Source organism: Artibeus jamaicensis, unplaced genomic scaffold (assembly GCF_021234435.1).
Source record: "Artibeus jamaicensis isolate MK-2021 breed Jamaican fruit bat unplaced genomic scaffold, CSHL_Jam_final contig_64, whole genome shotgun sequence".
NCBI lineage: Eukaryota > Metazoa > Chordata > Mammalia > Chiroptera > Phyllostomidae > Artibeus > Artibeus jamaicensis.
This window is the reverse complement of record NW_026521911.1, coordinates 15,596,914-15,611,112: the sequence shown is the minus strand read 5'-3', so window position 1 is coordinate 15,611,112 and position 14,199 is coordinate 15,596,914. Positions and strand designations below refer to the sequence as shown.

General features: G+C 38.0%; 1 protein-coding gene across 1 annotated transcript in view; it reads right to left on the bottom strand.

Moving 5' to 3' along the window:
- Positions 1–278: 278 nt before the first annotated feature.
- Positions 279–14,199, bottom strand: part of TYR (tyrosinase) — an 83,251-nt gene continuing 69,330 nt past the window's right edge. The window contains exons 4-5 of the mRNA XM_037137607.2: positions 8,115–8,296; positions 279–825 (exon numbers count right to left, since the gene is read on the bottom strand). Coding sequence (XP_036993502.2) covers positions 581–825; positions 8,115–8,296 — 427 coding nt within the window. The 3' untranslated portion in view covers positions 279–580. The remainder of the gene's footprint in view (positions 826–8,114; positions 8,297–14,199) is intronic.

Below are 14,199 nucleotides of genomic sequence, written 5' to 3'. Positions count from 1 at the left end.
CCCTTGTTTTCAGTGAAGTACCTTCAAAAGTATAGTCAGGACTATGGCAGGGATGAGCTGAAGGTTGTTTTATTTTTTATTTTTATAACACATTTTGGAGCAGGAATGTAAAATGTAAGGGAACATGCTTTCTGAGGAAAATAAAAATGTATTTCTCAAGCTCAAAGGACTCAGTTGTTAACATAAATTTGTTACTGCTTTATTAAATCAAAGAAAGACAATAAAAAAGAAACATGTCATTAAACAATGAGAAGGAAAGAATTTAAATGGTTTTCACATTTAACAAGAACACATTTATTCAGATACAAGTAGCAGTTGCTAATTACCAAATGGCATTCTTTCCTGGGAAATATGAGCCTGAGGAAACCTGTCAAAGAGATGGTCAAAAAACAGCAAGGCAAGCACAGGTGTGTTCTACCTGAGATAGAAGAGGGGTATACTTTGTATAAGATCCCAATTCTGTTATTAGTCTTCACAGACAAATAACAGGGGTTTCTGTTGGGACATCCCTGGGGCCTTAAACATCATCTGACTCAGAGTGAGGTCAGGCATTTGGGCCCTACTCTATTGTCTAAGCCTTTTATAAGTGGCTCTGATACAACAAGCTGTGGTAATCCTCCTTTTCCATGAGGAGTGGCTGCTGTTCTTCAGAGAGTTGCTTTTTCTTTCGACGACATGCTCTCTTTCGACGACATAACAGCCTCGTGAGCGCCCCCAGCAGAGCAGTGAGGACAGATCCCACTACAGCTGCTCCAACGAGCCATGGCCAGATCCGACTTGCTTGTTCTAAGTAGGGCATAATGTAATCTTGAAAAAAGTCTGGGTCTGAAACAGAAAGACATCCTAATGTTTTTACCACTGTCATTATCATCATTATCATCATCAAAGTCATCACCATCATCCTTGCCTAGTACCTTAGAGTCAGATACTTGGGTCTGAATGCCAGCTCTGCTACTCACCAGCTGTAAGAACTCAGGGAAGTTACACCTAATACTCCCACACCTCAGTTTTTTCATCAGGAAAATAGGAAAACAATACCACCTTGTTGACATGTTTTGAAGTTCATAGATAATATCTAATTGGTAAATATTATAGTGCTTGCCCCCCCCAAGACACCTACCGTAAAACTTTTAGGTATTTATTCTGGTTTCTGCTTCCATATTTCTACATAACAGGCAAAAATATTACTCTCTTAATTATGAAGTTTATCTCTGGAGTTCCTCAAATATAAATAATAATTTTGGTTCTCTTACAACTCCCCCTTCTTTGATCTTTTTTTCCCTAGGCTTCGAAGCTCACCACAGCGGCCCTCTTACTCGTCGCTGCATAGCGTCCGTGAGGTGCGGTGGGCCCACACTAGTGGGTGGGGGAAGGCCCTCCCCAACCGGGGCCTTGCTCGGGTCCCCTGCTCACGCGCCACCTACTGCCAGCGATGGCCAGGTACGGGCCGAAGCTCCACCATCATGCATTTTCAGGGCTAGTTGATTGCGCAGGTGAGTTGTTATACACTCCACCTTCCATGGCTCCCGTCCTGCTGTCTATATCAACCAACGCATTTTCTGGGGTCTGCTGGGCGTGGGCATCGGCGCCTTAACCCAGCATTCAGTTCATCCTGCAGCACCAGTTCTGCTTACCTAAAGTGGCCCACTAGGCACTCGCATTCCATGCCCGGCTCCACGCCAGCCAGCCGAGTTTCTTACCCATTTAGAGTTTGAGAATAGGTGGAGATCGTTTGGCCCCAAGACCTCTAATTATTCGCTTTACCGAATAAAACTGCGTGCGTGCAGTCGAGTTCTACGAGAGCGCCAGCTCTCCTGAAGGGAAACTTCAGAGGGAACCAGCTACTAGATGATTTGATTAGTCTTTCGCCCCTATACCCAGGTCGGACGACCGATTTGCACGTCAGGACCGCTACGGACCTCCACCAGAGTTTCCTCTGGCTTCGCCCTGCCCAGGCATAGTTCACCATCTTTCGGGTGATCTTTTCAGTAATAATATCATGATTTGGGGTCAAATCAACATCTAAGATTTTTATTATTTTTAATATTTAGATGTTATTCACAGTTGAACCAAATATTATGCTATGATTACATTTCATTTTTTACATTATTTCTCCTTGATGTTAATAATTTATTGTATCCTTTTGCTTGATTTTAATGTACTCATCACTATTTTTAAAATATATTTTTAAAGATTTTATTTATTTTATTCTTAGATAGTAAGGAAGGGAGGAAAGGAAGAAAGAGAGGGAGAGAAACATCAGTGTGTGGTTGCCTCTCATACACCCCCCACCAGGGACCCAGCCCACAACCCAGGCATGTGCCCTACTGGGGATTGAACCGGCAAACCCCTGGTTCACAGGGCAGAACTCAATCTACTGAGCCACACCAAGCCAGGACTCATCACTGTTTATAAAATACTCTAACACTCTGTATCCATTTTGTAATACAATGGAAAGATGAGAGTACATATTGATGTTAACCTTGCAGCAAATTATGGGTACGTGACTCAAGTCTTGAGCAAAAGTAATATATGCAACTTTGGGGCAATTCCCTTAGAAAGAAATGGTGTGCCTTTCCTTTTTGCTTAGCTGGAATGTGGTTAGTGTCTTTGTGAGCCATCACGAACCATGTAGTCCAGGTAAAACTCCATGTTTAGTGGAACTATAAGAAAGGAGCGATCTGGTCCCTGGAGTTATGAAGCTGATACTGGACAGCATACTGAGACTGTTACTTGAGTAATATGTTAACTTAATTAAGCCCTGGATGTTCCAACCTAGATCTTCTCTCTATCCCTTCTTTTCCACCCTTGTCAATGCAGAAACAATAATCTTTTTTCATGACTCTTTTCCTTGGCTATAGTCAATACGCTGGACCATTGACTTAAAAAAGGCCAATCAGAATTCACTGTGCTGTACTTGAGAGTCACGTGGCTCGGGAGCTGATGATAGCCTTCTCAACATGTGGAAGATGGGATCAAGTCATCACACTTTGCAAAGTGGAGGTGAGTCAGAGAATAACAAGATTCAGAGAATGAGAGAGACAGTGTTTAGGGTGCTTTGTTTCCTGGTTCTTGCTGTCCCTCAGTATCAGCTGAATTTCTGCCTTTCCCTCAGTTAAAATGCTCATCCTGCTTCTTGAACTTTATAAACCAATAAATTCCATTTTTATCTAATGTCATTCCTATGAAGTTTCTGCCATTTGCATTTCTAAAAGTTCTCATTATTTAAAAAAATAATTTTACGCTTACTACAGTAAAGATAGAGAAGTATCTTAAGATATTCTGGAAGTACAATTATCTGGAAATCTTATATGTAATAAAATTGAGATCCACAAACCAAAAGGAATATTTGTTTAATAAATTATCTTAGAAAGAATGGGTAGCAACATGAAATAAAATTTAAAGTGAGGGTCTCACTGTTTACCATAAACTCAGTAATGTTCAGAACAGTTAAGGGAAGGATGTTGTTTTCTTAATTAGGAGAATTTGTTAAAAAAACAAATTTTATATTAAAGCCTAGTATTCACTTAAAGAAGATAGAAGTGGAGCTCTGTGGTTTATGTGGGCTATAGAGTCAAAACCCTGTCCATTTGTCTGACTGCCTTTTCCTCTTCCTTGGCACTGTCCTTTTGCCAAGGGTCACTAAGGTCCTCTAAAAGACCTTAGAGCATATTAAGCAGTATTTGAACAATACTGAAATTTAGGGAGGTAGTGTGTCTTTTCATCAGGAAGGGACAATGACGTGCAAATTATAAACCTCAAGTTAATGACTAAAAAAGATTTATAACTTTGAATTATAGTAATTTAAGTCTAAATAATGAACTAAAACAAAAGAAAAATCAACAATGTGAAACCTTTTAAAAATCAAACATAAAAGTTATTGTTTTTAATATATTTTAAAATTATTTGAAAAGAGGACCATAAATGCCTAGCTTATGTGGCTACTAGTCACTTTCCTATGTAGTACATTTAAAATGTCTAGCAAAATACATAGTATGTAGAGGTTATATAATAAGTATGATTTCCTTTATTCGATTAAAAAATTTAACTAGGAATAAATAATAAATACTATTAACCCCCTACTGTGACTCATTGAGTCTCTTCTCCCTTTATTCTCCAACGGTTTTGGTTGCCCTGTTCGGACACTAGGGAAGGACCAGTGAGGTGGGACATATGTGTCCAGGACATGTGGGGACTAAAGACAACCCTGTCTTTCATGGAGCGATAAAGACCTCGTCTGGGAGACATGTTTGCCACTTATTAGCTTTGTGACTTAAAATTACCACACTTTTCAGAGCATAAGATGCACCCCCCAAAAAAAAATTTAGGGAGGAATAATGGTTGTTAATGCTGCTGTTGAGTTCTGTTTACATTTACATTGGTGACAAAATTATGTTATTTATGTTATTAAATATGTTATTTATGTTATTTTACTACATTTTTTGCTTCAGAATGTTTTTTCTATTTTCCTCCTCTAAAACCTAGGTGTGTCTTATGGCCCAAAAAATAGGGTAGTCACTTTGCTTTTCGTTCTCAAGTTACTTACCTATAAAAAGAATAGAAATTACTACTACATAGGACTGTGAAGACTAGCAGAGATAATTTATAGGCTGATAATTTATAGGCTAATGTCTCTTACATTAGTGTCTGCAGGCCAAACTCTCTTCTGAGTTTCTAGGCCCCAGAGACTTATCCACCCTGATGTCTCATATCACTGCATTTTACTTTGTAACAAATACAACCACAAGATTCCCTCTGTGTCTATCCCTCTGCTCCTAGTGTTACTGTCTGGGTGGATTGCAGCACCTTTCATTATTTTCACAGCCCAGAAAGCTTAAAGGCATCCCTACTATCTTTTTCTACCTCACCTAGTATAAAAATCATTTTTCAAGTTTCATAAATTTTCTTTTCAAAATAATATCAAAATCTCTAGGGCTTTCTTTCTCCTTTCCTACCCCCACCACTACAATCCAAACTGACTTCATCTCACCCTTGGACACATATAATAGTGTTTTCATTTGCTTCCCTCAATATGCTTTGCAACTGCTAGAAAACTTTCTGAATACTACAGGAAAAGTAGTAATCTTTTGAAAAATTGATCTGACTGTGGTCTGTTTAAAATTTATTAAGACTTCCATTATTCTAACATTATGGCCAAAATCCATAATAAGGAGTCCCTTATCAAATAATTAGTTCTTCCTCTCATACTGATATCCTCTGAAATGTCACTTTATTGACCCCTAGAGATGGGTACATTTCTACATGAATCATTAGGTAAGTAGTCATTTAAGGTCTTTTTCTTCCATTACGATGTAAGCTTTGTAAAGATAGAGGCTTTGTTATTGACACTATCCATAGTACCTAATACAATGCCTTGTTCAAAGGTAGTTATTAAACACATGTATGTAGAAAGAATAAATAAATCAGTAAAACCTCTTAGAAAAAACCAAGTGTGATAGAAGATTTGACATATATAAAAATACATACCTAAAAATGAGCTGGATATTAAAAGTGGTGACATTTTTTCTAGCAAGCCTTCATGATAAATATTACTTGCACTCAAACTAATTCATTAATTTTACTCCATACCAGATACCACTTTGGTACTTAGAGGGGGAAAGCTGGCAAGATATCAACTCTGACCTTGTAGGGTTCATAGCCAAAGTGGGGAGGGGAAAGACTCATCCTTAGAAAAATAACCATGTAACTCCAAGAAAGGAGTGATTAAACATGACCATATAAATATATAAAATGGTCTGATATCTGAGAGCTCCAAAGCAGAAACAGGATCAGAATTTAGTCAGTGAGAAGCGCATATTCAAAAGCATGAGTCACTGGAAGACTCTGGCATGTTCTGAAACAGAAGTCAGGAAATCCTAAGTGGTGAATCTTTAACAAACATCTATTACCATGCTTCTTTCATCGTGTGCTGTGGGTGTTTACACAAGAAGAGAAGCATGTCACTTAAAACCAGCCTTCTTTTTGACCTATGGGAAACCCTTCCCCTTACCACACTTCTAGTTTACAAAGTTCCCCGTTCTCAGGGATCTTAAGGTTTTCAAAGAATTCATCTCTGCCAGCCATTTTGGTATTCCTTGCATTAGCTGTAATATTCAGATAAATCAAAATAGGTCAGTCAAACTCATATCTGTTCAACCAGTGGTGCCCCAAAGGGCAGGAAAATGTTGACAAAAGGCAGGTTCTCTTATTGGCCCTAAATTGAGGTTCTGCTGTGGCAGATACTAGACAGACTAGAACAAGTGCTTTATTGCCTTTAAGCCTCTGTTTCCTCACCTATGAATAGAAAAAAGAAAAGAAATAACAGTACGTACTTCACGAGGTAGTTATGAAGATTAAAGGAAACAATGCCCACAGCCCACTTAGAGATAAGTTCCTGGGCATAAGAAAGACTCACCATGTGTTAGTTTCTGAGAAGTGACTAAATTGAGCTCTTGGCTGCAATTTTCCTTTGCACATGCTACACAAATAGGAGAATTTAGCATTCAGTAAATACAATGTATACTTTCCTCCTCTGTTTTTCCTGTTATCCTCCTTTTAGTTTAGGAGAGACCCTGCCCTTTTATATCTACTACTTGCCTGCTCATCCTTCCAGGCCTTGTCTTGTCTTTCTAGGTAGAATTATTCAGAAACCATCATTGTCTTCTCTGGGAAGAGTTTAGAACTCTTTTACTATACTTAACCCAGCCTTATGTTTCATGCTATCTTGCACAATTGTCTGACTTTCACCCTGAATTTAGAGCTCTTTGAGGTCTGGAACTGTGTCAGTCATTATGTCACTAAAGTCTAGCACAAGAGGTAAGAAACTGATAAAAGTTCATTCATTTGTTCATTTTATTTATCTGGTTATGTTTTCACAAATTATCAATGACTATAATGAAACGTCAGTGCTTGTTGAAAGCCTCTTACCCACAGGCCATATGTTGTCTTACAGCTTTTTATTGATCTTCTTTGTGTTTAAGAGGAGGCATCATGCAGTGTGAAGAGGACCTTGTGGTGCTGACATTGACTCCTCTGCATATTGGGTGTCTGATATTGGGAAAGTCGCTTAAATTCTCTTAATATCAGTGTCCCCACCTCTTTCTAGGGATAACAATACTTATCTAATATATGGTTCTTTAATGAGGCATGTACAGAATCAGCACATAGCAAGCTCTCGAGAAAGGGGAGACATTAATATTTCTTCATCATCAAGAAGCTGATGATAGTTCTACTCAGAAAGATTATTCAAAACCCAGACCTAATTGCCATTCTTGAGTTTTATATTGCTACCTTAATCATAGCCAAAGCAATGATCATTATAATAGCTATTATTTGAGCTTAAATATTATCATTATCATTATTTTGGCTTAAACAGAAAATGTCCACAATATTTCCTGGTAATCAGGCAGGAAGTTCCCAGAGATGATTTTAAAACCGCTAGACGCACTAGGCTCTTGAATACATCACATTCACTTAATTACCATAGTACCTCTTTGAGGTATTCTGGTCCCAATATTTCAGGTTAAGAAACTGAGATTTGATGAATTGAAGTAAAATTTCCCAACATCACAAACCAGTCCGTAGATAGTCATATCTGAAGCTCATTTTTCCCCCAATTTTAATTCTAGTCTCTTTCCATGGCTTTCATGTACAAAGTATATATCAAGCAAAATGGGTATAAATTTAAAGATCCTTGCAACTTGGTTCATGTAATAACCATTGGTGATAAGTTAAGGACTGTGATGCACTTTCCTGATTTAAAGAATTTGGTGATAACATTGTAAAAACATGTTTTAAAAAAAATCCTCACCTGAGGATGTGTTTATTGATTTTAGAAAGGCGGGGGGAGGGAGGCAGTGGGGAGAGAGAGAGAGGGAGAGACTGTGAGAGAGAGGCACTGATTGATTACTTCCCATGTGCACTGGAACAGGGGATTGAACCTGCAATCCAGGTATGTGCCCTGACCAGGGATCAAACCCACATTTTGGTGTATGGATCAATGCTCAAACCAACTTAGCCACCCTGCCAGGGCAAAACATAAGGTTTTGCATCCTCTCAAAAGAAATTGGTCACACTTCGTTCAGCAATTCACATGAAAAAAAATTGAACTTTACCTGAATCTTGTAGATAGCTATAGTCATAGCCCAGGTCTCTTGATGAAATAAAGAAATCACCATTTCTGTAGGGAGGTATAAAGGGAACCATGTAGGATTCCCGGTTATGTCCAATGGGTGCATTGGCTTCAGGATAAACTTCTTGAAGAGGGCGGTGCCTTCGGAGCCATTGTTCGAAAATACTGCAGAGGAAAGGATTATTCAGATTCAGAAACATATTGTTTATAAAAGAAATATTTTGATTTCTTAAAGTGAAATAACAGGGCATATCTTAAATTCCCAAGCTATGGAAAGCTGCCAAATATGTTTTTTATTCTTTGAAAGTATTTTGTAAAGCACCAGTTCACGCTGTCAGGCCCTGATGAGACTCATTTCTTTGAAAGAAATATTAAAGGATAGCTTCAAAACAGGATTTTTAAGATGATAAATGAAACTTACATGGCAAGTTCAGATCCTTCAGGATGATGCAGCACAAGGCTTATTATTGGATGAGTGGCAATTCAGTCATAATTATAAATTACATATGTTTACTGTATATAAAAATGTTAGCCCAAAGAAAAAAATGTACGAAACTAAATTAGAATTACTAATGGAATTTGGTCATGTTTTTGGTCATGGTGGGAACTTTAGTTATTTCAGCCTTCTTGTTATTTTTGATGAAGGGTATACATACTGAATCTTGGAGGGACAAAGAGCTCACCTCCCATGGGAAACTAAAAATACTCACTTGGTTTCTCAAGTTCTGCTGAAGCTACAGTATGACCATATGAGTCATACTCTGCCAATCAGACATACCCATCCAAGACTTTGAAACAGGACATACTGACACAAAGAAGCAGGGACAATTGAAAACCAGTCTAGTAGTGAGCAATGGCAGTTGCCATAACAACATTCAGTCTTTAGGGACAGCAAGACCAGAGGTACCAGGAAAAGTATTTACTGTTCAGGGGTATCCTGTGTTCTACAGCACCATTTTGGCAGGAGACTCAGCTGATGCCCTCTTCCCTTGTTCCCACCTATTTCGGAACCTGCTTCTCCACGACTTCCTGACCCATCCAATATCCTCTCAGCAAATTATTTTCCTGTTTAAATCAGCCAGTGTTAGTTTCTGTTGCATTCAATTAAAAACTCTGACTGGAACAATAGATAAAATATTAAGTGCTCAAAAAGGTCCAGTTAGAATGAAGTAGAAACTGAAGCTATAGTGGAATTTATAGAGGGCCATTAATCGTGTGACAGAGAGAGTGACTTTGCATTGTCAGGCTGTGTAACATGGAGGGAGAACACTCGGGCTGGCTGCCCAGCACTCCCCCCTGAGGCCTAGCTCTGCGTTAGGAGCTGTATGAGTGTAAGCAATCACGGAAACCCCTGGGGCTTAGCCTTTTCAGCCTTAAAAGGAAAGTAATAGTTGTCCTATGTGTTTCCAACGGGATTGTTTAATGCGATAGTTTTTATGAAACTGAAAAAAGGATCGTTTAATGCGATAGTTTTTATGAAACTGAAAAATAAGTAAGCTATTTTGACTTAGTTTAAAGTTTAAACTAGGAGGTAAAAGGCTAGTGCATGGTCAAGAGGATGGAGTTTTTTTAAAAAGTAATAATGTTTCAAACTAACAATTAAAAAAAAAAGACATGTTGAACATTTTGAAGGACAGTAAAGAAGAGAATGAGGAAGCCAGCAGGAGTGATGATTGTTTTTCTGTGATGGAAAATAATTCTGTTTTTTAGGGAGTCTAGACTGCAAATACTAACTCTGGTCAAAACTGACTTTTTAAAAAAATTTTTAAAAGTATATTTTATTGATTATGCCATTACAGTTGTTCTATTTCCCCCCTTCATTCCCCTCCACCCTGCACACCCCTTCCCCCATTCCCCCCCTTTAGTTTATGACCATGTGTTTCAAGTTCTTTAGATTCTATATTTCCCATACTATTCTTGTCCTCCCCCTATCTATTTTCTACCTACCGTCTATGCCACTTATTTTCTGTACCTTCTCCCCCTTCTCCTCCTCCCACTGCAATGTTGCTAACCCTCCATGTGATCTTCATTTCTATGGTTCACTCCTGATCTAGCTGTCCTCTTAGTTTGCTTTTGTTTTAGGTGTGGTTGTTAATAACTGTGAGTTTGCTGTCCTTTCACTGTTCATCTTTTTTATCTTCTTTTTCTTAGGTAAGTCCCTTTAACATTTCATATAATAAGGGCTTGGTGATGACAAACTCCTTGAACTTGATCTTATCTGAGAAGCACTTTATCTGCCCTTCCATTCTAAATGAAAGCTTTGCTGGATAGAGTAATCTTGGTTGTAAGTCTTTGGATTTCATGACTTGGAATACTTTTTTCCAGCCCCCTCTTGCCTGTAAGGTCTCTTTTGAGAAATCCACTGACAGTCTGATGGGAACTCCTTTGTAGGCGACTGTCCCCTTATCTCTTGCTGCTTCTAGGGTTCTCTCCTTCATTTTAATCTTGGCTAATGTAATGATGATGTACCTTGGTGTGTTCCTTCTTGGGTCCAACTTCTTTGGGACTCTCTGAGCTTCCTGGATTTCCTGGAAGTCTATTGCCATTGCCAGATTGGGGAAGTTCTCCTTTATTATTTGTTCAAATAAGTGTTCCACTCGTGGCTATTCTTCTTCCCCTTCTGGTACCCCTATAATTCGGATGTTAGAATGTTTAAAGATGTCCTGGATGTTCCTAAGCCTCTCTTCATTTTTTGAATTATTGTCTCTTCATATTTTTCTGTTTGATCAATTTTTTCTTCCTTATGGTCCACTCCTTTGATTTGAGTCCCAGTTTCCTTTCCATCACTATTGGTTTCCTGTGCATTTTCATTCATTTCAATTATTTTAGCCTTCATTTGTTCCTTTAATTTGTGACTAAAATCAACCAATTCTGTGAGCATCCTGATCACCCGTATTTTGAACTGTGCATCTGAAAGTTTGGCTATTTCTCGGTCGCTTAGATTTATGGGCTCTGGGGCTCTGAGTTCTTCTTGAGCTATGTTTTGGTCTGTTTGTGCCTACTACATATGAGGAGCCGAGCCTTAGATATTCACCGGGGCGGGGCCACCCAGGTCGCTGGGTTCTGACGCTGTATGTGGGGGCGGGGTCAGAGAGGGGCAATAGCAGTCCCCTCTGCTGCTTCCCGCCACTGGGGCCTGTGGGGTCCGTCTCACTGCTCGCTCCTTCACTGGTTTATCTGCATGGAAATGTGTGACTGCAGTCAGCCTGCTGCCTTGCACCTTCACTGGGTCTGCCCGTTGCTACCCCACGCCTGGGATCTGCCAACAACTGCCTGCACCTGGGTGCGGGGCTCTTTCCTGCCTGAACCTACTCCACTGCTGGCTCCGCTTCTCTTACTGGTCTGGCTGAAAGGTTTGTTGTCAGACTTCCGTATAGTTCAATTTTCTGTGTTTTAGCTGTGGTTTTTGTTACTAAAACTTTGTTGTCTTTAAACTTGGTTGTGTGAGAAGGCACAATGTTTCCACCTACACCTCCATCTTGGTGGAAGTCCCAAAGCTGACTTTTAATTGTGAATGAATTGAGGTATAAGCATGTAACAGATAAACACTGAAAATACCAGCTACTCTCTAAATCACTGAATTATTAACTACGTTTACTGAGTAACTCCTATATGTCAAGTTTTAGAGAAACAGGAAGCTGAAAAAACCTGAGTTCTCTTGGCTGTGACAAGGGGCATTTTTGAAATTTCTGAACCTGTTTGATTTTCCTTTACTTCATTTGCAAAATGGGAATAATATCTATGTCATGAAAGAATTGTGGGGATTCATTAAAATAACCTTAGATGCATAACTAAGCACTTATCATCCCTGCCCCCCTCTCTCTCCTCTTTATTATTAATGTTACACTGGGAGAACTTTCCAACTGGTGAGAAATATGAGACATGCTATAACAGAAATGTTGAAGGCATGTATATTTGAGCTGGATGTTTAAGAGTGGTTGTTATTTTGATAGGCCAAAATGCAAAGAGGATTCAAGGAGATTGGTTGTTCTGTGTGTGCCTCCATTATCTCAAGCAACTAGAAACTAGCTTAACAAATAAACTCTAAATTCTATCCAAGTCCTATAATTTATGAATTAGTCTTTTTTTAATTGACTTTTAGAGTGTAAGGTAGGGAGGGGGAGAGAGAAACAATTTGTTGTTCCACTTATTTATGCACTCATGAGTTGACTCTTGCATGTGCCCTGATCAGGGAATGAACCCGCAAGTGTGGTATATGCGAACGATGCTCTAACCAACTGAGCTGCCCAGCCAGGGCTAGTCTTTTTGTCTTAACTTCTACAGTGTTCTGTTCCCAAGCATTACTTACTCATTATACAGGTTAGGACAAAAGTAGGTTTACAGTTGTGAGTATGAACAAACACAGAGGTTTTTCTTACATTATCATTTCTTAATTATTGTATTATTTTCATACAAACAATTGTAAACCTACTTTTGCCTCACCCTATATACAGGTCAGAAAATATTATATATATAAGCAAAAAAGAGGAAAGAAAAAATATGTAATTGCTTTATATTTATATTTTATCTAGTTTTAAAAATATGTATAACACTATAAACATATTTTAACAAAAATAATTATATTATAGATAATATTTTATGAGGCATTTTATTTGTACCAAACAATGTTTAAACAATGTTTACAAGTTTCAACTGATAAATATGTTTTTTAATGGGAAGAAGTCTCTCTGATCATTGATCTTTCCCCACCCCTGATGAACTGACTGATTTAGAAACAGTCCAATATACCATGAGCTACTAGACAAGGGCTTGAGGCAAAAACTGTGCCTTTTGTAAATTGAGAAAAATTACTAATATAGTTTAATTTATAAGTAATCTTGTTTCTTCCAAGAAATGAAAATTCTCTACCTAGATAAGACAAGGACATCAATTCTTAGCACCAAAAAATTAATGAATGAAACCATTAATGTGATCACTCACTTTATCAACCTTTTAAAGTGAAGGTATTAATCTTGATTAAGTTCTTCATTGGTGGTTCTCACCATCAGTTAATTTCATCAAACCATGTCTAGAATAGCTCACATTGGAATACTAATGTTTAACTTAGATAATCACACTGACATTTGGGGGAAAATATTCTTGTACAAAAGATTCATTTAAACTTTTTCTAGATAATTTCCTGGAAGTCTGAGCAACAATGAAATGTACAAGGTCAAGATGACAGAGGGAAACAAGAAAGTTTGTATTTTATACATGAAAGTAACGCAGGTTTTACATTTGACATTTAAAGACCCTGGTCATTCTCATCCTTACAATGAGAAAAAACTAGATAAATGGAAAATCAACAACTTTTCTTGGACCCATGTGAGAACTAAGCTCACAGGCAAACTGCTTCCCCCCAAAAACTGAAGATAAGTGCATTCAGAGGAGCACAAATGAGATTTGGTTAGCAGGAGAAGTGCTGGACCTGGTGGGAACACTTAACACACATTGATGAACAAAGATCCTAGGGAAGTTTGAAGCCTTTGGCACATATAGGCTACAAAAACCATTAAACACTATTGTTGGCAGATTAATGTAAATTCTTACATTAATGGTCCATCTACCTCAATACCTATCACCCAATAAAACATGTCCGACTTTCAATAAAAAATTACAAAGTATTCCAAAAGGCAAGAACAGATGGGTAATGCAAGCAGACATATGGAAACCTTAAGAAAAAAAATCAAAGAAAATGCTAGAAATAAAAAACTGTGATAAAAATGAAAAAGTATTTAATGGACTCAGTAGACTCTACACAGATGAGAAAAATATCAGTGAGCTTGAAGATAGACACATTCAAAACTGAAATGTGAAGATAAAAGAAAAACAATCAACAACTCTGGGACAATATCAAAAGGGTAAAGTATATGTATTTAAAATAACAGAAGCAGAAAGAATAAAGAGAGAAGAAATAGTCTTCGATGAAAAAACCAGAGGTGTGCCAACCACAATAGTTCCCAATGATCAAAAGTGGAACAATTTGAAACACAGAGTAAATAAGGTTGGATTAGATTATAACCCAAAGTAAAACATAAATATAGATGAGTCCATACTGATATACGTGC